Source organism: Mus caroli, chromosome 18 (genome assembly GCF_900094665.2).
Source record: "Mus caroli chromosome 18, CAROLI_EIJ_v1.1, whole genome shotgun sequence".
In the NCBI taxonomy this organism is placed as follows: domain Eukaryota; kingdom Metazoa; phylum Chordata; class Mammalia; order Rodentia; family Muridae; genus Mus; species Mus caroli.
In genome coordinates, this window is record NC_034587.1 from 74264128 (window position 1) to 74286670 (window position 22543).

The 22543-nt window shown below is 43.4% G+C and overlaps 1 protein-coding gene across 1 annotated transcript in view; it reads left to right on the forward strand.

Moving 5' to 3' along the window:
* Epg5 (ectopic P-granules autophagy protein 5 homolog) overlaps window positions 1-22543 on the forward strand; it is an 89745-nt gene that overhangs the window by 27234 nt on the left and 39968 nt on the right. The window contains exons 12-25 of the mRNA XM_021150325.2: window positions 1688-1884; window positions 2397-2537; window positions 4200-4364; window positions 7188-7307; window positions 8075-8331; window positions 10750-10890; window positions 12588-12732; window positions 12944-13141; window positions 13806-13916; window positions 14952-15071; window positions 16454-16620; window positions 17802-18023; window positions 19545-19668; window positions 21943-22087. Coding sequence (XP_021005984.1) covers window positions 1688-1884; window positions 2397-2537; window positions 4200-4364; window positions 7188-7307; window positions 8075-8331; window positions 10750-10890; window positions 12588-12732; window positions 12944-13141; window positions 13806-13916; window positions 14952-15071; window positions 16454-16620; window positions 17802-18023; window positions 19545-19668; window positions 21943-22087 — 2253 coding nt within the window. The remainder of the gene's footprint in view (window positions 1-1687; window positions 1885-2396; window positions 2538-4199; window positions 4365-7187; window positions 7308-8074; window positions 8332-10749; window positions 10891-12587; window positions 12733-12943; window positions 13142-13805; window positions 13917-14951; window positions 15072-16453; window positions 16621-17801; window positions 18024-19544; window positions 19669-21942; window positions 22088-22543) is intronic.

The following is a 22543-nucleotide window of genomic DNA, read 5'->3' on the forward strand; positions in this document are numbered from 1 at the left end:
CTTAGACTTGACCTTAGTACAAGGAGATAGGAATGGATCGATTCGCATTCTTCTACATGTTAACAACCAGTTGTGCCAGCACCATTTGTTGAAAGAAAATCATACAGATTTATAATTCTTTTTCCCATTCTTCTCTCTTGACATTCGATGTCAACTTTTGGTAAGGAATGAACAGTTTAGCACAGTTGGACATAGAGCTCATATTGTGTCTGCTATAGCCACACAGCTAATGCCATTTCAGTGTTCCTGCCGGTGACATGGAGAGATGGCCTCCAAGTCACTCAAAGTGAGAACATGGAACATTGAACTTGGGAAAGAAGTTTTGGTTTAGCTCTCTATTAGAGTCCCATCTTAAACAGAAAAGGTAACTTGCCAGTCTGCCTTTATCTTCTTGGTCTACACAGTGACCAGCTGTGTAGGGGAAATCCTTTCGTTCTGTAGTTTTTCTCTGCTCCTTCTCTAAGAGAGGAGAAATGCGAAGGTTGCAGGGATCTCACCTCCCCTGGCTCCCAGAAGCCTGCGGTGGTGTGCAGTTAGGGCAAGGCTGCACACTCAGCCGGGCCTGTACACCCCTCTTCTCCCTCCTCTGAGCGAGTCAGCCGTGAACAAGCCTAGCTCTGATGCTCATTTGTAAACGGGCATAATGAACTTCTGAGGTCTGTGTTTGTTTGGCTTGGAAGACAGTCCTATATGCCAAGATTTTAGAAACTCCTAGGTTTTGATTTTGTAGGAGAGATTATGTATTTCTATGAATTATATTTAAAAATAATTTTAGTGATTTTTCTCACATTAATAAATTTTGGTACTTGCCAGAGTCCAGCTCCAGGGGAGTTCTGGGCTGAGGATGGAGGTGTGGTGTTGGTGAAAATGAAGACAGTAACCACATGTTGATATTTAAGCTCTAAATAGCTCGAGCCGTCTTCCATTATTTATTCAAGTTCCACAGCACTCAAGCGTGAGCGGTTTTGAGTTGTGTCTTTAATCACTCTCCAAGATCATCAACATTACCCATTTTTTTTTCCTCTATGGTTAGTCTTTAACAGTATGATGCTTTTATATTTGATAATCAGCAGAAGATATGATACCATACCTAGAATAAATAGTTTTGGGTGTGACTCTAATTTCTATGGCCCACATATCACTTTTGTGGGGACAGCAGTATGATCCGAGTCTTCATACATTCTTAGAAAGGCAATAATTGAAACTTGATTCTTTTTTCCCCAATTAATTAATTAGTTAATTAATTAATTCAGTTTATATCCTGATTGCTGCCCTCACCTCCTGGTCCCCCCTCACACAGTCCCTTTCCTAACTCTTCCCTCTTCTCCTCTGAGTGAGTGGAGGACCCTCTCGGTATCCCCCCATCCAGGCACATTGGAGCTAGCACATCCTCTCCCACTGTGGCCAGACAGGGTGGCCCAGTTAGATACTGACTGTTGGGACCAAGTTTCTCTTCTTGGCATCTTCTGCTTGTACTTTTGCCTTCAAGGGGACTGGGAGATTTAGATTCCTTTGTCAATTTTTTCCCCCCACTGGAAGGATATCTGACCTTTTGTGCCCTGTATTTTTTCCTTGAATGTTCCATAAGTCCTTAACATCATCATCTAAGCTCTTAGAACATAGTTCTCACTTTAAAACAGTTAAGCAGGAAATCATTGATCTTAGTGACTTCCTCCTGGTTACTCAGGTGCAGAGGCCGCCAGGGACAGCCTGAGAGCGGTTCCTATGGTAAGCTGCAAAGAGGGCTTCATTCTCTGCAGACGCTTTCAGGAAATTATCAAAGACCCGTTCTCAATTCACCAGGCCGTAGTCACAACTGACAAAGTGAAACTAACTATTGCCATAAGGATAAACAGTGAAGAGCCCGGAGGACTTGAAGCTCAGGTGCTCCTTAAGATCCTACAGGGGCTGCAGCAGCGTCCTGTCTATAGGTCCTTGCCCGGTAGGAATCTGCCAAGGGTCTTGCCACACAGAGTTCCATCTGCAAAGCACTCGCTGTCCCCAGAGGCCACAGCGTGGCTTCCGCCAGAGTGTCATTTGTTTCACCACCAATGGTCTTTTTGAGATGAGACTTTACTGTGTTGCCCAAGCTGGTCACCAACTAATGGACTCAAGGGATTCCCCTAGTGTTTGTGGCCTCAGGCCCATGCGCACCAGGCTCTGCTGGGATTTAGTTTGTGAATCCAGCACTTGAACTCAGGCTGTAAATAGTTGCCATTTCCCTGTTCCTTCTCTAACACCTTCTAGCCTCAAGGTGCATAGTTTGCGATCACAAGTTCTGACAAGTTTCTGAGGCTCAGTGTGAGATTATGTTTTGTGGAGCAAAGTCTATGGAAATGTGCTTTAATTGTTAACTAGTATTAAAACTATCATTTCTTTCTTTACCTCTCATTTAGGTATCTTATGTCACACTGTCTACTAGAGAGACTTTCTCAAAGGTTGGTCGAGAGCTTTTGGGAGCCATTGCAGCTGTTCACCCTGAGATTATCTCTGTCCTTTTGGACAGAGTGCAGGAGACCATTGACCAGGTCGGAATGGTAAGAGTGCTGACTATTTGGCATTTTAAAGGAGTCCTGAAGTAGCTGAGCATCATGGTGCATGCCTTTAATCTTCTAGAGATTAAAGGAGACACTGTCAACTTTGTAGTGTCACTTGTCACAGATTAACAGGCGCACCACACTCAGATTGTACTAGCCAGGGTTCTCTGGGAGCAGGCCTGATAGGTTGACTATGGATACAGATATAAAGGAGGCTTATTAGAGTACAGTCACAGATATAAAGGAGGCTTATTATTAGAGTACAGTACCAGTTGTGGTCTGGGTAGTTACAGGAGGCTGTCTCCCATTGGACGGGCCAAGAATCTGGCAGTTGCTTAATCCATGAGGCAGGATGTCTGATGCTGGAGTTCCGGGGGATTCCTAGAGAGGCTCTGGATCCAAAGAAGTAGGTTCTAGTAGCAGTACAGGAACGCCTCGGCAGCAGGATGGATGAACTTGCTAGTGACAGCGTAGGCAGGCAGGCAACATGTAAAAGTTTTCTTCTTCCATGTCTTATTATGTGCACTGCCACAGAAGGTATGGCCCAAATATAGGGTGGGTCTTCCCAGCACAAATGGGCCAGTCAAGAAAATCCCTCACGGTTGTGCCTCACAGATGCACCAGTTTTAGTTGATTCAGCTGTAGTTAAGCTGAAAATCAAGACTGGCATCATACCAATAAGAACTTCATATATTACTTGCACTGTCTTTTAATTGAAGAGCCCTGTTTAAGACATTATAAAAGGATCAGTTAACACAGTGACTCTTGCCTGGATTCTTAGTACTTTGGAGGCTGAGACAGGAGAATCACAGGGAGTTCCACGTTAGTCTAGGCTACATAGACATGTTACACACCACTCTGGGCTATTGAGTAAGACCTTGCCTCAAAAAAACCCATAAAACAAAAATGACATTGTAAAGTTAGTTATTCTCCTGATCACTCTCTTAAAGGGAATTTTATGATTGTCAACCTGCATTTTCTTAATTTGTACATACAGGTAATTTAAAAGTAGTATTGTAGACTTTTTTTTTTTTACTAACAGGTTTTAAAACCCATTTTAATTAGAATATTTGAAATATATGTCAAGTAGAGGACTGTCAAGGTGGCTTAGCCGGTTCCACAAAACTGTCCTAGGATCCCCATGTGCACCCACACCAAGCCTGTGCTTGTCCACACTTAGGACTCGGACACACACACACACACACACACACGTACACACGTACACACAGGCACATGTGCATACACACTCTGATAAATAGAATTACACAGTGAACCTAGCATCCAGTTTCGGAAGTTATCAACTTTTGGTTTTGTCTCATCTGCCCTCACACTGACCTATTAGCTGTCTCAACACCAGATTGCTTTCATTGTATAGAAGAAAAAAAAAATCAGTGACTTTTTCAGATTTATCATCACTTTAAATTTGTGTTTTGGTATGATAGTTTACCTGGATAGAAACGTAACAATTTACATACTAAAAAAACTGTGTTCTAGGTATATCATTAGCTTAAAAATGCATTTAATTTTATTTGTTTGTCCATAATTATAATTTTACTTGTCTCAAAATCAAATTTACCTCCACATCTTTTCCAAGGAAATTTTGCAAGAGTTTAATAATGTTCTTGTCTTAAATTTAATTATTACTGTTTTCTTTTTAAAAAGGTTTCTTTATACTTGTTTAAAGAACTGCCTTTGTATCTTTGGCGACCTTCTGCCCCAGAGATAGCTGTGATTCGGGACTGGTTATTGAATTATAATCTGACAGCAGTGAAGAACAAGTTGGCCTGTGTGATCCTCGAAGGATTGAATTGGGGATTTACTGAACAGGTATGCTGTTTCCGAGAAGTAGGAGACTTTACATGTGTCAGTTTCAGGAAAGGATTTCCTTAAGCAGTGACATCTCTGGGCCACTGTGAGGCCAGCAGATTCTTTCAGCTGTATGAGAGTTTAGACTCCCCTCCTCTTCCTCTCTCTCCCCTCTGGGGATTGTGCCTAGAGCTTTGTACATGTCTGGAAGACACTCTCCCACTTAGCTATATCCCACAAAGTATCTTTTCTTTAATTCTGTTTTGTGTCATGAATATCCTCCTTTTTTTTTTTTTAAGTTTCTTTTTTTTCTTTTTTAACATTTTTATTAGGTATTTTCCTCATTTACATTTCCAGTGCTATCCCAAAAGTCCCCCATACCCCCCCCCCCNCTCCCCTACCCACCCACTCCCACTTTTTGGCCCTGGTGTTCCCCTGTACTGGGGCATATAAAGTTTGCACAACCAATGGGCCTCTCTTTCCAGTGATGGCTGCTAATGAATGTATTCTACATTAAGAAACCTTGTGCCGGGCGTGGTGGCACACGCCTTTAATCCCAGCACTCGGGAGGCAGAGGCAGGTGGATTTCTGAGTTCGAGGCCAGCCTGGTCTACAGAGTGAGTTCCAGGACAGCCAGAGCTATACAGAGAAACCCTGTCTCAAAAAACCAAAAAAAAAAAAAAAGAAAAGAAACCTTGTGTTGCCTAGGAGTTGACTCAGTTGGTAAAGTACTTGCTGCATAAACATGAGAACCCAAGTTCCATCCCTAGTAACCGCGTGAATACTGAGTGCCCGTCCCGTAAGCTCAGCTTTGGAGAGGTGGACACAGGCTGATCCACCATGGAACTTGCTGACAAGTGGCCTTCACATGTGCACACACAGTCAGAGGGGGGTGGGGAGAGAGGGAGGAAGAGAGCGAATTCAAACACAAATCTTCCCTTGATCTTAGACCGTTTGAGGGTTTGGTCTTATCTCTGCCTAGTTACTTCATTTCCTCCTGATTGTTTCTGCTGCCCCTTCTGCAGTGAGTCCTGAATGCCATTGCCAGAGTTGTTCTCTACAGTGGGCCTTAATTACAAGTTTGACTTTGCTCTGATCTCAGCTCTGCGACCTCCTGACAGGGTGACTCTTAACAAGTTTCCTGAACTCTGGGCATTAATTGCCCATCTGTAGATTAATATTAGTAGGGCTTCTCATAGAGTTATTGCAACAAGCTAGAGAAACTGCTGAAGTGAATTCCTCAGTTGAGATGCATTAATAGTTATTACTAAGGGCTTGCTGTATGTCAAGTCTCCTAAGAGACATGCTAGTGATTTTGACTGTTACAGTTTCCTGCCTCTTTACCCGGGTCTTAGTAATGAGAATACAAACGTTTGGCAGGGACAAGGGGCGAAATTAGCTCTCTACAACTGTGCGGCAGCTTTGGTTTTGAGCAAATCATTTAATGTTTGCACTGTGTTGTATGGTTTGCACTCATGGGATGGTGTTGTACAGGTGGGGAGACTAATTCCAGAGAGCCCATCATGGGGTGTTTCTGCTTCCTGGGTGTCCTAGGGTTTCCATTGTTGACCAAGGCAACTCTTATAAAGGCAAACATTTAATTGGGTTTGTCTTACAGTTTCAGAGGTTTAGACAATATCTTCGTGGTGGGAAGCATGGCATTGTGTAGGCTGACTTGATCTGAAGGCAGCCAGAAGGAGAATGTCTTCTGCCGAGAGCCAGGAGGAGGGTCCTCTCCTGTGTTTTGGGTGGAGCTTAAGCATAGAACCTTAAAGCCTACAGTGACACACTTCCTCCAACAAGGCCACACATATGCCCAGGAAGGCCACACCTCCTAATAGTGCCACTCCTTGGGCCAAGCATAATCAAACCACCTTACTGGGTGGGGTTCCTCTAGGCCTTCTCTCAGTGAAGAGTGAGAGCCACAGGGGCATTTTTCCAACTTTACATTCTCCAGTCTGCAAATGGAACACCTTTGCTTTCCATTTCCCAGATGTCTGCATGCAGAGCCCCCTGCTTGTCTCCTCCCTCCTTTGTTAGAGTCATGGGTCAGCCTCTGAAAGGGCCAGGGAACGGAGGTTTTGAAAAGTGAAAAGCTGGGCAGTGGTGGCAAATGCCTTCAATCCCAGCACTTGGGAGGCAGAGGCAGGTGGATTTCTGAGTTCGAGGCCAGCCTGGTCTACAGAGTGAGTTCCAGGACAGCCAGGGCTACACAGAGAAACCCTGTCTCAAAAAAAAAAAAAAATCAAAAAACAAAAAACAAAACACCAAAACAAAACAAAAGCAAACAAACAAACAAAAAAGAAAAGTACAAAGAAGACTATTTGGAAATGCGGCAGGCTGGAAAGGCAGTATTGTAGGCTGGAAAGGCAGTATTGTAGGCTTGAAAGGCAGTATTGTAGGCTTAAAAGGCAGTATTTGTGCATGTTTTTGAGTATATCATTGACGATGAAACAACAGACAGGAGTTTAGACTTGATGTAATCCTGTGTGATTAAGAATAAACATTTTTGATAGGTGGCAATGCTCTTAGCCTATCATGTAGGTTCTTTAAGGAGCTTGTAGGATGGGGTGGGCAATTACAGTCAGAGGCGCTTGTTTGGGGTTTGAGGCTGACACGGGACTTGGTGCAGTGTACTTGCTTTGTAGATTTGAGGGCCTCCCCCTGTTGTCATTTTGTAATTTCACTTCAGGGAGGGACGAGTTTGGAAACATGTATCTTCTGAATGCAGTGTCCTGTTTTACTGTTCCGTCTTTGTAGTTGTTGAAAGGACTATCTACTGACTACAGGATGGTATAGTTGTGGACTTGTTTATTTGTTTTTTTTTTTTTTTTTTTTCAATAGGGTACCCTTCATTTGGATCAAGCATTGCACACTGAAGTGGCCTTACTGGTTCTCGAGGCTTATCAGAAATACCTGGCACAGAAACCTTATACTGGGCTTATTTCTGAAAGTATGAAACAGGTATTAACTCTTTGTCTTTACTGAGAATACAAGTTTTCACTTAAAAACTGCCTGGGAAGATGAACTTATAGTTTTGATTTTATTTCTGCCAGTTCAAGATACAAAATTTAATTTCTATAGTTTTAAAAGATTTTTCTTAAAATTTTGTTTTTTATTTTGGAGATATGGTCTCGCTGTTGGCCCTTGCTGGCCTGAAACTCTTTATATAGACCAGTTTGGCCTCGAAATTACAGAGATCTGCCTGGCTCTGCCTCCCAAGTTCTGGGATTAAAGACCTGCCCTACAACACATGGCAAAAATAATCTTTTTGTGACCATCAGTGTTTCAGAATTTGGCGTGAGTTATAGAGATAAATGGAGCTTACATGTACAACTCAGGAGAAGTGAGTATCAGTTTTGAAGATTCTGCAGATTGATAGTTAGATTATTGGTGGCATGATACTAGTTTTTATTGCCACTAAATTGGTGAAGGATATCAGCAGGGCCCCTAGCTTTGATTTGTTGAGCAGACAGCACAGTGGGGCTGAGCGTCAGCCTTTCTGTTCTTCTGCTTGAGCAGCTGGGATCAGGTTCACAAAGCAAAGGTAAGTGGGGTGAGGGGCTGTGAGTGGGGCATTGCTCTACTACAGTGCTGCGGAGGCCAGTCGAAGGGCAGTGTGTGACACGTCCTCTTCCCAGGCGTCATCAGTCACAGACAGAAGTGGGCAGATGCCGTCACTGGCCTGATGGGTATGTGATTAACATTGTTTAAATGAACGATTGTTTCAGGTTTCCTATTTGGCCAGTATTGTTCGATATGGAGAGACTCCTGAGACCTCATTTAACCAGTGGGCCTGGAATTTGATCTTGAGGTTAAAATTGCACAAAAATGATTTTGGAAGACAGAACTTTCCAGTCGTTCCCTTCTGCAGCACAGTACCAGACATGACAGAATCGTCCATGTTTCACCCTCTCTTGAAGGCTGTGAAATCAGGCTTGCCCATTGGCTGCTATCTTGCTTTAGCTGTGACAGCTATTGGCCACAGGTACTGTCTGGTGAACCTCCAGGGTAACTTGTAGGTAGGCGTTCTAGACTCTCATCTGTTCACATCCCAATCATGAGGCCTTCGTTAAACCCATTGGGGGTTAATTAGGGTCAAATAATGAGCCTTGTTTAATAATTTATAAAGGGAGCTTAGAAAGAGAGAGTAGTACCCAAATTCATTCCTGTTCATTTGCCAAAACAAATATGCAGCTTAAACCCATCTAAATCTCCCTCGTAGGAGCTCGAGGTGGGGACTTGTTTCAGTCCTTTGTGTCTACAGAGCTTAAGGTTAAGTAGACAGTGGATGAATGTGATAGAGAGAGGGGACGTAGGAAGGGCCCTGGTCCGGAGGACGTGAGCGGAGGAAAGAGAGGAAGTACCCTTAACTGAAGTTGAACAGAGTTGATGGATAGCTGGGAGGACAAATTAGAAAATAGGCAAGAGAGGGTGGTTGATGCAGAATATTCTAGAAGGAGGTGTGGTTATTTAGACCTTTAGGCCTAACACATTATACCCAGGAGCTCAGGTGCTAGAATAGTTCCTTGCCTCTAAGATGGAAATGATCGTATTGACTGGTTGATGAGGCTTAAGTTAGTCACAACACTCAGTACATACATACTCAGAACAGTGTCTGGCTTGTTGACTCTTTAACGCTAGCTTGCTTCCCAAACTGGTTTCATGATTTCTCTGGATGCTGTACCCATTCTGGGACTGGGTTCTTTCAGTACATAATGATTACTGATTCGAGTGAAGGAGACAGTAAGTGTTTCCCTTTAGAATTGGTTCCATAGCTACAATCGGAGTAGAACAGAAGTAATTTAAAGCAGCCTGTGGGCTGGGGCTGAGAGTAGAGTAGACAGACAGACTTCAGCTATACACAAGTATTACATCGAGTAGACAGGGAATAGTAATCAGAAAGTCACCCAGAAATGTCATGCTAAAACATTGTTTTAAAATATATTTTATATTTTAAATTTATGTATATGAGTATGAATGCTGTCATGTGTGTAGGTGCATGTGTAGGCCAGCATGTGTGTAGGTACTGTGTAGACCAGCATGTGTGGATCCCCTGGAGCATGGGCTACAGCCTGGCCATGGCTGTTGGGAACTGTCTTTTTGGAAGAGAAATACAAGTTCTTAACCACCCCAGCCTTTATTCTGTTCCACACTTTGTTTTTCTTTTTAGAGGTTCCAATTATAGACACTCTAAAATACATATAAAGTATATATAATTCTGTGTTTTTTATTGTTACTGTTGTAAATGCTCCTTACATGGTAGCCTTTGCACTATTAACTTTTATTTTTTGGAGACTTTTTTTTTCTTCTTAGAGTAAAAGCAGTATAGGAAAGTTCAGAATAAAGAAAGCGGGGAGAGTCCACTGCTTCCGCTGCGCCTGCTCTTGGAACATTCTGATGAGAGCCTCGTCTGAGTTCTTCTTTATCTAACTTATCTTTCCTGTTTGATATAACAGGGGAAATACAGTGTTATGTTCTCATCCAGTGTAACCGTAGAAGAAATGTTTTTTTTTTTTTTGCTCTTGACTTTCATGCTCATTCTTATTTTGGTTTAGATTGTTAGGAGACTCTTACTATGTGTAGTCTTGGCTGCCTGGAACTCTGTTTAGAGCAGCCTGACTTTGAACTCATAGGAATCCACCTGTGTCTGCCTCCTGTGTGACCACACCTGGCTGTCTGTATTATTTGAAAATGATGCTATAAGATTCCTATTGAATATATTTCCCCTAATTTACTCAAGTCTTCTGCAACAGTATTTTGCAGTTGTAAGAATGAGAAGTTTTATCTTTATATATGTCAACTTCTATTTCCCCCTATATTTATTCAAATGATTACATTTCAAATTCAAAATAAAAAGAAATCTTTTAAGTCAGATAAACTAAAAAGAGTCAGTAAAATGAGAAAATACAAAATACGGTTCAAATATATTAGAAAATAATACATGTACCTCTACAAACTGAAACAAAACAAAAAACAGCCAACCAAAGAAACAAAATACTATTGTTTATTGTTATTCAGTAATATTGGTAATAAATGATCTCAAAGGAAAAGAAGATGTATTTGACACACTGCTGTCTAGGCTGCCAGGCTGAGCTCACTTCACGACCTTCCCTTTGCTGCTGTGATGTCTAGAATCCTTAAGCAGGGCCAGCTTTGCTCTTCCTCTTGTTCCTGGACATCTTGTAGACCTGGGCGCATTGCTTTCAACACTCTCATCTAACTGATGAAAATATAGATGAGATTTTAGGAACTCTGCATGTCTAGGTTCTGAGTGTAGAATGTCTGTGTGTGGGTGAGTCATGAAAGTTCTGGGAACTGAGGCAGTCCAGCTTGTATCTCATCGGAGGACTGTAACTTGATGCATGGGCTGCTGAGTGCTCACGGTCCCCTCTGTCTTCTCCAGCCTTGAGAAGTTCTGTGCAGAAGGCATCCCACTGCTGGGCGTGCTGGTCCAGTCACGGCATCTGAGAGCAGTGGTCCATGCCCTAGATAAGATCCTGCCTGTGTTCTACCCTTACCAGTGCTACCTTCTGAAGAACGAGCAGTGAGTATATCCTGCGGGAGATGTGCCCCAGCGAGTGCACAGGACAGAGAATGGGTGTCTGCTTTCTAGAGTCGACTCGAAGGCAATGGGGCAATGGTGTCCAGCAGGATTTTGTTTGCTTGCTTGGTGGTGGTGGTTTTTTTCCTCTCAGTTTGTAGAGAGGGGTACAAGTATTATTTTCCAATCCATTTGAACATAGTTTGTATTTTATTATTTTACTGCTCCCCCCCCCCCATTTAACTGACTACTTTTTTCTTAAGGCTTATTTTTATTTTTGATTTCATGTAATTTGTGTGTCTGTGTGACAGTGTGGGCACATACTTGCAGAGGCCAGAAGAGGGTATCAGAGCTCCCTTGGATCTGGGTGTAAGATGTCTGATGTGGCTGGGACCACACTTGGGTCCTCTGCAAGAGCAGTCATGCTCTTAACTGTTGAGCCATCTCTCCAGCCCTCAGTAATGTTTTTTGTTTGTTTTGTTGTCTTTATTTATTTATTTGCTTAGTTTTATTTTTTTGTATGTGTATTTTAACTTATTTTTATTCTTTATGAGGCAGGCAGGATGTCAGATTACTGATTCTAATTTTATTGGTTATAATAGGCATTTCCTACCTCACTTACGTTAGAATTTCTCAGAAAGCCGGTTAGTGTGGAGAAGAGCAGTGGTTGCTTGTGAACCTTGGGCTAGTGCTCCTTACATGCAGCAGCCGTGTGCCAGTACCCAGCCACAATACTGTTTGATGTCGCCTACAGGCTGTGGGCAGATGAGAGGAATGGGAAAGAGGACGAGATGACCTGTCCAGGAGGCAGGGGTTGGTCATCTGGGGCTTCACAGAGAGCCGCGAGAAGGGAGGGAGGGAGGTCCAGTAGACATGGTAGGCAGTGTGTGCATAGGGCTAAGGGCAGTGCCAGCTTTCTTATCTAAGCAAGTGCTTTGGATCCAGTATTTCTCAGATTTGCTGCTGCTCAGTGTTAGCTGAGGTAGCTAAATTACATATGCATTCCCACACTCCTGCAGATTTGACCTTAGTAGAAAGAGGTAGGGATACTGTTTAAAGATTAAAATTAGCATCCTGCACACTTAGGGAAGCTTGGGAACTATAGAACTTGGAGACATTTCTGCTTAGAAGCCCGAGACATGGAGGGGACAGTGGTATTTTAAGGTATTTTCTTCCATCACCCTTTAACTTGTCTATTTATATGACTTGGATCTGTTCATTACAGTGCTATAGAGAAGTTTAATTTCTTTTAGCATACATTAAATATGAAGATTTTATCCTTCTAAAATCCTTGAAAATTTATCAGAATCCCTAAATAGCAGTGTGTTCTATAAATGGAATCAGTGTGATGTTTTTCTGTTTCCTCATAAGTACTTATCTGCTGGTAATGAAATGACTCTGGCACATAGCTCAGTGTCAGAGCACTTGCCTAGCATGCTCATGGCTCTAGATCCATCCCTAGACACCCTCTACCCATCTCCCCAAGGCTGCTGTGTTGGCGCGTGTCTGTGTCCCAGCATTTTGGGAGGTCTGGAGTTCAAGGGCAGTTTCAGCAACATATAAGTTAGAGGCTAGCTGGGGTCCATGAGACCCTGTCTCAGAGCAGCAAGAGAAAAACAAAGCAAGCAAACAGAAGCCCATACAGAGCTGGTGGCTTCTGCCTGATTAGATAACGTGTGTGACCCTTTGTGTTCCCGCAGGTTTTTGTCGAACCTTCTCCTCTTCCTACAATTGGACAGCGGTGTTCCCCAGGGGGTCACACAGCAGGTTACCCACAGGGTGGCCCAGCATCTGACAGGAGCCGTCCATGGAGACAATGTGAAGCTTCTCAGCAGCATGATCCAGGTCGGGGGCCTCACAGATCTCTCAAAACACTTTTGTTCTCCCACAGAACGTGTGGTGTTATCTCTTAGGGTGTGGGTATTCTGATCTCTTGGTACAGGAGGGCTGTTAGAGTTGGGCTTTCGTGGGAGTGGATAGCATTTTGAATGTGCTTTAACAGTGGGAGGGAGGGTGGGTGTTAACCATTCACATTACCTGAGCTGCTTCTCCCTAGGCACACATATGTGTAAGCACTCAGCCGGATGAAGTAGGTCCTGTGGCTGTGTTGGAGTTCTGGGTCCAGGCTCTCATAAGCCAGCATCTATGGTACCGAGAACAGCCCATTCTCTTCCTCATGGACCACTTGTGTAAGACAGCGTTTCACCTGATGCAGGAAGATTGTGTGCAAAAATTGCTCTACCAACAGCACAAGGTAACTAACTGTAAGACAATTTGTCTCAGCCATTGGCTAGGTCCTAGCTGCTAAAACGGTCTTGTAAATCCGTAATTCCTGGTAATACTCTGTGCCCCCTCCCTCTTAAACCAAGTTCCATGTTAACGTTGTCTTCACTCAGTAGTCACTGTCTGATAGAAGAGCACACTTGGAGGGCCTGCAGCTCTCAGTGCATGTCCCTGTGTGCCCCTGGGGACTACTGCAGCTGACAGTGGTTTCCACAGCCTTACTCTTAACATCCTTTCTCAGTTACTGTGTACACCTGTCATGGTGTTCAAGATAATATTTTCATACATGTATGTCACTTACTTTGCTCCTGACTGGGTCACTGCTGAATTCTACCAAAACTTTAAAGAAGCGCTCACTGCAGTGCCCTCCATACTATTCCACAGTCACAGGGAGGGGTGCTACCAAAGACATTCTATGAGCTGCTGTTACCCTGACACCAAAAACACTTAGGGGATGATAAAACCGTAGATGAGTTCTCTGATGCACACAGAACAAAGTTCTGAGTAGACTGAATTCATCAGCACCATGAAATCTGTGTTTGCTGGAATCTTCAAGTGTAGAGGTAACTGCTAATACCCTTGGGTAGAGTCAAAGTCTCTGTAAGACTCTGTTGCTCGTCTTCTCCCTGCTGTAGAATGCTTTGGGTTACCACTGTGACCGGAGTCTGCTCTCTTCCTTGGTGAACTGGATTGTGGCAGGGAACATCACGCCTTCCTTCGTGGAGGGCTTGTCCACGTCCACACAGGTACGAAGCCGGCCACTTGTGATCCTTGTACATTTTAATTTTGTTACCATCCTTACTGAGAGGCTGAGAGGAGAGAGGTTAAGAGTGGGTGTTAGGGGTAGGTGGCCCAGGCTTCAGACTGCTTCTGCCATTTGCTAGCTCTGTGTCTTGGGCTGCTGCTGCTCTGTCTTCAGTTTCCTCATAGTCAGATGATTATAACGGAACCTGTATGTATAGCACTCAGAACAGACCTTAGTCAGTGCTCACTGTGCTTTGGCCTTGCTCATGGCAGAGGAGACAGCAGCAGCAGTTTTGCCATTACTGCATAAGGTCATGTCTGTTTTGTCTCTTAAGCCAGTAGTAACATCCTTCAGTCTATTAGCTGGTCCTCCTGGGACTAAGCTGACAGCAGTTCCTCACTGCTGCCTAGACTGATGCCCATCCTCCACTTCTGCTTTTGTGCTTCACTGAGACTCTGAAGGGCCGACTTTCCTGCCGAGCTCTCTACTACCAAGTGCAGTTCTCATCATTTTCCCCCTAGATCAGCGGTTCTCAAACTGTGGGTTGTGACTCCTTTGAGGGGTTAAATAACCCATTCACAGAGGTCTTCGAAGACTATCAAAAACAGATATTTATATTACAAGTCATAACAGTAACAAAATTACAGTTAGAAAGTAGTAATGAAAATAATGTTATGGCTGGGGATCACCACAACATGAGTTGTGTGCATCTGTGCAGCATTAGGAAGGTTGAGAATCACTGCTGTAGAAGAATTTAGCATTTTTCATTTTCTTGTTTTATCTTAATTGTATACATGTGACAAGAACATAGACATATATTAAGTACTTAGGAAACGCAATATCTGTTGCTTGAGATCTGCATGCATGTGTGTGTTTTTCAGTGCTACGGATCAAATCCAGGGACTTACACATGCTAGGCAAATGCTGTATCACTGAGCCATACCCTCATTCCTAGCAAATACTTAAACTTGTGAACAGGAAATATTATCAATTGGAATGAGTGACTTCTTTTAGTCCCCTTTGTTTGGTGTTATAGGTTTGGTTTGCATGGACTGTGTTGAACATGGAATCCATCTTTGAAGAGGACTCTCAGCTCCGAAGAGTTGTTGAAAGGGAATTGGTTATAAATTCGTTTAGCCCTGACCAAGCTCTAAAGGTACTGTAGTAGTTTTGCCTGTGAGTAGCGGGCGTGGCTTACACCCTCGCTGAGCCATTCACTGTAGATGTTAACGCCTCTTTGTCTTCTACTCCTGGAATAACTGAAGGGTGAGTTGGCTCCTCAGAGTCCCCACCCTGTCACGGAGGAGGATGCTCCTAGTCTGAATGAAGGGGTTGCTGTTGCCCTTGTGGCCCAGTTGTGTCAGGAACCCCTTGTTAAAACTTGTTCCAAATTGGATTCCTGATGCTTGCTTAAGAGGTTTTGAGCCTCTGAGCCTGGGCTGGAACCAGGAAATTCTTTTAAAAACTCCTGATGATCAGTCTGTGAAATAGGCTGGGCTGAGGCTTCTGATGTAACAATGGACTTGAGGAGCCGTCAGAGAGACTTTGCTTTCAGGTCTCAGAGCCTGTCAGGGGATTCTTCACTCCCTAGAAGCCCTATTAAAATCGAGATTTTCGAGACTGGTAAAATTTGACAGGTTTACTTTTGGTTTCTCTATCATTTGACTGCTTTGTTCTATGAAGTTAAAATTTTATTTAAGTGTTTGCTAGCATATGCTAGTGACCATAAGGGCTTAATCATGACATTTCACGTGTGCCTAGATTGTAACATGATAACATTCCTTCCCATTACTCCTCCTCCTCTTTCTATCCTGCGGGTCCCGTCTACTTCCCACTGCTTCTTCTTCATCTTCTCCTTTTCCTCCCATGACACAGTGAGTTTAATTAGGTGTATTTACCTCGCTAGTGGCTATTCAACTGAAGGGAGGAAAAAATCTAAAAACCCCAAGTTTCTTTTTCTCCCCTCCATCTACAAGGAGGGCTGGGCCTTAGGAACCTCTCTTCCCTCCATGATAGTATGTTGTTGCACCTAATACTGCAAACGTGTGCAGGTGTAACTGCTGTGGGTTCAAGAATGCCACGTCCATGTCATGACCCGAAGGCAGTATAGTGTCTTGTATGCAAAGGAAATGGACATGAGAATTTAGAACTTTTTTTCCATTTGTTTGAGACAGGATCTCAGGTATTCACAGGCTAGCCTCTAATTTACAATGTAGTTAAAGATGACCTTGAAATTGTGATCCTCCTGCCTCTACCTCTTAATTTACTACGGGAATTGAACCCAGAGTCTTTAAGCAAGTGCTTTCAACTGAGCCCTGTCTCCAGTGCGTTTGGATGACTCTGCACGTAGATTTTGATTCTGGGTGTTTGAAATATCCTCACAGAGAAAGGCAGGCCCCGCTCTTGCTGCCAAAGGCTAAAATGTCGGGTAGTAGGCTTGGGAAATGTCCTAGTGTCTTTTTCTTACTGAAGTAAAAGCAGAACGAAGTGATTCCGACTGCACTTGTCCGCTGTTGCTGAGGCTCTGCTCTCTTGTAGAAAGCCCAGGTCCAGCTGAAGTTGCCCATCGTCCCGTCCCTGCAGCGGCTGTTGATTTATCGCTGGGCCCACCAGGCTCTGGTCACACCTTCTGATCATCCTCTTCTGCCACTCATTTGGCAGAAGTTCTTCCTCCTGTATCTTCATCGCCCAGGACCACAATATGGGTATGGTACCCAGTACTGTAGTAAGTTCCTGGCAGCTCACTCCCATCTGTCTGCTGTGGAGTGTGAGGTAGTCATTCTCTTCTGATGTAGCTAGGATTCTCTGTGTTATATTAGACTTGATCTTAATGCAGTTTGGGGTATCTTGTGGCAATTTCTTTTTACCCTCCTCCGTTCCTAATATGTCAAGGACAGCACCCGGGATTGGGCAAGGTTCAGCAGAGACCCTCTGGAGGTGTTAGGGAGGGAAGTTGCTCCAAACTGAGGCTACGTATGTGGCCTCTCTGGGGCCTACTCAGGGGAGCCAGTGAGGAGTGATGATATATGCATGTCGCCCTGGGGCTGTGCATGGTTCTGCTGAGGAGCAAGGTCCCGCCTGACCAAGCCGTGCACTGATACCAAGCACTGCTCTTCAGGTCCTACTTAACTCCCAGCTCCACCCCCTTTCCTTCACTCCTTTGAAACGTAGCGAAAGATGCTGACTTCTAGTTACCTCTATCTTCTGTTAGATTTCAAATTCCTCAAAAACAAAGGCTGTCTTTATTCTCCATGTGTGCTGATGTCCTGCCTTTGTAGGGTTTCGGTATTTTCAAGGCCACTTTCCAGTGGTAGTTTCCTTTCTCTCTAGGGATATATTCCACAATGTCCTGTGGATGTTGGAAGCTCAGTTGGTACTAAACTCTACACACATACCTTATATGATAAAATTCAGCGTATACATTTGGCATAGTTAGGGATAATCAGCAGTAACTAGTGGTACCCATAAACAAGCACAACAGTACACTGTTGTAGTGCGTGCGCTCTCTAACAGTCTCCTGTAATAAACATCTGTCCTCGGGCTGGCAGCATGGTTCCATGAGCTGTGCGAGTCAGCACCTGAAAGCTGTCCTCGGGCCTCTATGCTAATGCCGTGGCATGCATGCACCTGCACACAGACAGACAGATAGACAGACACACATACTGCTTATTTTTAGAATTTTCTTTTTGGTAATTTTGTACCATGGTTGACTATGTATAATTAGAACTGTGAAGTCAGAGCCAGTTGAGAGGAACTCTGTTTACATCATCTCTTTGGTTTCTCAACCTCTGAGGTATAACAAGGCAACTTGCTAATTGACGTCTGGGTTATGCCTCTTAGAGCATTTTCTGCTCAAAGGTTATAGGTCCTGCTTACATTTTTTAAGGTTACCTGTGGATGGTTGTATTGGAAGAAGGTTTTTTCAAAGTCCCTCGCACGTTAATTTGTTGAAAGACATGAAGAGACGCCTGACGGAGGTGGCTGACTTCCACTATGCTGCCAGCAAGGCCCTCCGTGTTCCAGCAGAGGGCAGTGAAGGGACACCAGAGCGGCAGGCTGGCACCCCTGGCTTCCTGACTTCCCCAGAACTGCACAGGGAACTAGTGAGGTAAGATGGGCTGCCTGCTGCTGGTTGTGCACAGACACTGCGCTAGAGCCGCTAGAGCCGCTAGAGCTGCTGGCTTCCATACAGAGTTTAGCTGTGCTCTCAGATTGTCGGATTCTACTTGGAAGGAAGGTGGTGTTGACACTGAGTGACCTGGAGACTTTGTTGAGTGTTTGAGTCTGAGTAGTGATGCCGAGGGCTGACACCCTTCCCTTTCCCCGGTGTGAAAAAAGAAGGAAGCCAAAGCAGACTGGTCATAGCAGGCGTGTAACACCGGAGCCTTCTAAGTGGCTGTCTACAGAGAGTGGTGGCCAAGGAAGGCTCTGTAACCCTGACACCCTTAACAAGATTCAGAGGCTTATTAATCCAGGTGGACATTTGCATGCCCTCCGAGTTTGGGATTTTGTAGGGAGGCAGGCTTGGTTAGCACAGTTTCTGCCTGTGAATTTAACTTAGTCCAAATGGTTGTCCTAGAGAAAGACCACATAAAATATGGCTGTTAGACATTATCCTCAATTGCAAGATACCTCGGTGAGTGAAGAGACTCAGGTCTCAGGCTTGCTTTGACCCTGGACCCTCAGGGTTTGTCTCAGCCTGTATCCTGAGTGATTAAAGGGCTCTCTCATCCCTACCCTATCACACTCTTTTTAAAACCAGTTTTACTAGAAGGTTTTCTCTTGGAATATTTTAGGTCTTTGGTACTCCCTCTTCCTCCCTTCAATTCCTTGAAAGTGCCCATCCATTTTCCTGAGTCAGGAGCTAGAAGAGAAAACAAAAGTGCACATACACACCCATATGTATATGTATATATGTATATACATTGGACCTTCTCTGTATCTTTCTTCTTTGACACAGTGTACTGATTATGAAGGAGGTAATTTTCCATGTTGTTGACCAGAGCTACTGAAGGCTGTCTTTTGGTTGTCTGTGTCTGCCAACTATTTCTCTATGCTGTTACTCAAACAATGCCTTGAATACCAGTGATCTTAGCTAATAGCTGGCTGTAGTCTTTGAAAAAGCAAAACAGAAATAGACTGTTAAAACATATTTAAAAATACCAAAAAAAAAAAAATAAAGACAGTTTGTAAGCCCAGCTTTTAAAAAATATTCCTTTTTAATGAGAGCAAGGTACATAGATCCACAGTTTTATTTATGGTTTCCTTGAGACAAGAGTGGCCATTGGTGTTACGCTGGCAAGTGCTTGCAGTTGGATAGAAACTAGCTTTTGGTATTTTCCAAGCACGAAGGCTGGCCATGTTAGGCTTGAACAGGGTTGCAAAGCTCTGAGCTCAGCTCTAGGAGCCACACTCAGATCTTTGCATAAGCAGGTCCCAAATCTGTTTGACTGATGTGTGAGGTCTTCACTGTCAGTTTCTAAGGAGAGGCAGGGGCTGCTAGACACGCTTCTTCATGGAAGCCTTGTTCCACTCTCACGTGCTTGTACCAGGGTTCTTAGTAATAGAAGAAACTCCATTTGTCTGCATATCGTTTCACATTTTATGTACTTGTGTTTTTATCTTTTAGGCTCTTCAATGTGTATGCATTATGGCTGGAAGATGAAAATTTTCAGAAAGGAGATACCTATATTCCTTCTTTACCAAAGCATTACGATGTTCACAGGCTAGCAAAAGTGATGCAGAATCAGCAGGTACAACTATGAAAAAGCCTTAGATATTTTTTTTAATTCTTTTCTTTTTTTTTTTAATTGGGTATTTTCTTTGTTTTGTTTTGTTTTTGAGGCAGGGTTTCTCTGTATGGCTGTCCTGGAACTCACTTTGTAGACCAGGCTGGCCTCGAACTCAGAAATCCGCCTGCCTCTGCCTCCCAAGTGCTGGGATTAAAGGCGTGCACNCCTGGAACTCACTTTGTAGACCAGGCTGGCCTCGAACTCAGAAATCCGCCTGCCTCTGCCTCCCAAGTGCTGGGATTAAAGGCGTGCACCACCACTGCCCAGCTTTTTTTTTTTTCAGCCCTAACATCTAGTCTTGAGTTTTCCTGGAGTTTCTGTAGCTAGCCTGGGAGGAGGCAGAGGAGCGGGACAGAAGCCCCTCTCTCTCCAGTGTCTTCTCATCTAGGAGCTGAGTTAGACAGCTGTTAATTCAGACTTAGGACCTGTAAGTTCCAGTTGTCTTATAAATACCATCAAGGCCATTTATTTATTTATTAAGATGTTTACTTTTTGTATGTGAGTGTTTTTCCTGCATGCAAGTCTGTGCAGCTATGGAGTAGCAGATGATTGAGAGCTGCCATGTGGGTGCTGGGAACCAAACCCAGGTCCTCTGTAAGAGCAGCGAGTGCACTGAACAGCTACGCCATCTCTCGATCTGAAGGCTTGGTTTGTGTTTATTTTTACAGTGTGACTCAGTCCCCACATTCTGAGAGCGGCGGATGAGTCTGTTTTAGTGATGAGTCTTAGTCTGTTTTTGTTGCCTTTCTCAGTTTGTCCACAGTGTTCTCACACTCTAAGTCCTGCTGATTTACATAGCAGCAAAACATACTTTGTGGTGTAGCTTAATATATATTTCTGTCCCCCATATTTCTTATAAATTTACATTAATTTAATGTGGCTTAATTTAATCCAGATTAATATATCATTCCTGGATTCATTCATTGTTTTGTGCTGTAGCTCAGGTGGCCATCACTCACTATATAACCCAGAAACCGTGAACTTGCCGCCAATGCTCTCGCTTTAACCTCCTTGGAGCTGAGATTACAGCTATGAGCTGCTGTGTTTAGCTTCAGTATCTTTATTTAAAAATAAATTTTTTTAGAGATTTAATTTTACTTTTTTATTTTTACTTTTTATTTTTAGTCTATAACTGACCCCCTTCACGGTCTTTTTATCACTTCACAATGTGTTTGAGACAAAGCAGAATTGCGATGCCATTGAATAAGCGAAAGCAGCATTGAAAAGGTTGGGGGCTCGGTTGCCTTTGTTGTAGTATGTTCACTCGCCGTGATCGCCGCAGCTCTCCACATCTACCCGTCAAAACAAAATGACAGTTCAAACGTGTTCTTAAGGCATGGCACTGCTTCTTTCATGCATTTCCAAACCAAATGCAGCATGTAGCCGCAGCCAGACTCACGGGTCTTTGAAGATGTGAGAGTACTCTGTGCACAAATTCACCTTTCATGCAAAAATTCCAAAACCCAGTCTACAAGCATGCCCTTCATAAATCGCCAAAGAGGCTCTTTAGTTGCAGTGCTGCATGCATTAAAACCGCCAGGACAAAGAGGCTCTTTAGTTGCAGTGCTGCATGCATTAAAACCGNCAGGACAAAGAGGCTCTTTAGTTGCAGTGCTGCATGCATTAAAACCGCCAGGACTCTTTTCCTTTCACAGAAGTCATTAATTTTATTTTTGTAATTATTTTAAGTTTACATTTATTTTTAAGTGTATGTCTGAGGGGTGGTATGTATACGTGTATTCGCTGTCCACTGAGGCAGAGACTATAGTCACAGCTGTTGTGAGCTGTCTGACATGGGTGCTAGGAGCTGAGCTTATATCCTCTGCATGAACAGCACACATTCTAAACTGCTGAGCAATCTCTGTAGCCCCTGCATTTATTTTAAAATCTTACTTTAAACAATTATTTATTTTCTTTATGTGTCTTATAATGCATATAATATAGTAGCCTAGTAGTGCGTATATTAATATACTACTTAACTAGTACATTAATACAGCTCATTAATACGCATATAGTGGGCCTGTTTAGCAAAAATTTTTTCTAGTGAGGTATATAGGCAGCAAGTTTTGTAACTACTGCTAAGATTGTTTGTGGTCATTTGCAGTTCAGTTCACACTGATGTTGGGAGCCTCGTGACCACCCAACTGTAACTGTGTCTCACTGAGTTAAGTTCATAGCTGTATGTGTGAGCGTGTGATTCCCCTGCTCATGTTCAATGCTTTTGTCCTCCCCTAGGATCTGTGGATGGAGTATGTGAATATGGAACGCATACACCATGAGTTCCAGGAGACAGTTGCTCTGTGGACACAGGCCAAGCTTGAGTCCCATGCCACACCCTGCAGCTCTGCAGCACAGCTGGATTTCACGGACCCCTTGCTGGGTGAGTCCTGTGACGTCAGCCCCTTTGAAAGAATGTTTGAACCAGTTATTGAAGGTTAAGGTTTCCACACTTTATCTCTATAATGAGAATTGTTCTTTCAGAGTTTCCTGTTTGAAAAAATTAATAATTTAAAAACCAAATACATTGTTTAAGTTGCTAGGGAAAAAAAGATTTTTTTTCTCTAGTTATCTGTCATTGGTCCAGACCTAAGCACACATCTGTCTGCTGCTGAAAGTGAGGCCTCTGGCTCGGGACTTAGTTCTTTTCTATGCAAGTATCACTTTAAATGAGGTCAGTTTGGGTTTGCAGTTTTAACATTCAGAAGCCGATTTTTTTCTTTCTTCCTTTTTTATTTTCTTTCTTTCTTTTTTTATTTTCTCTGTATCTGGAACCCTTCACATAGAATGGGACTGCTTTAGATTCTTTTTTTCTTTTTCTCCTTCCTAGCTTGCTTGC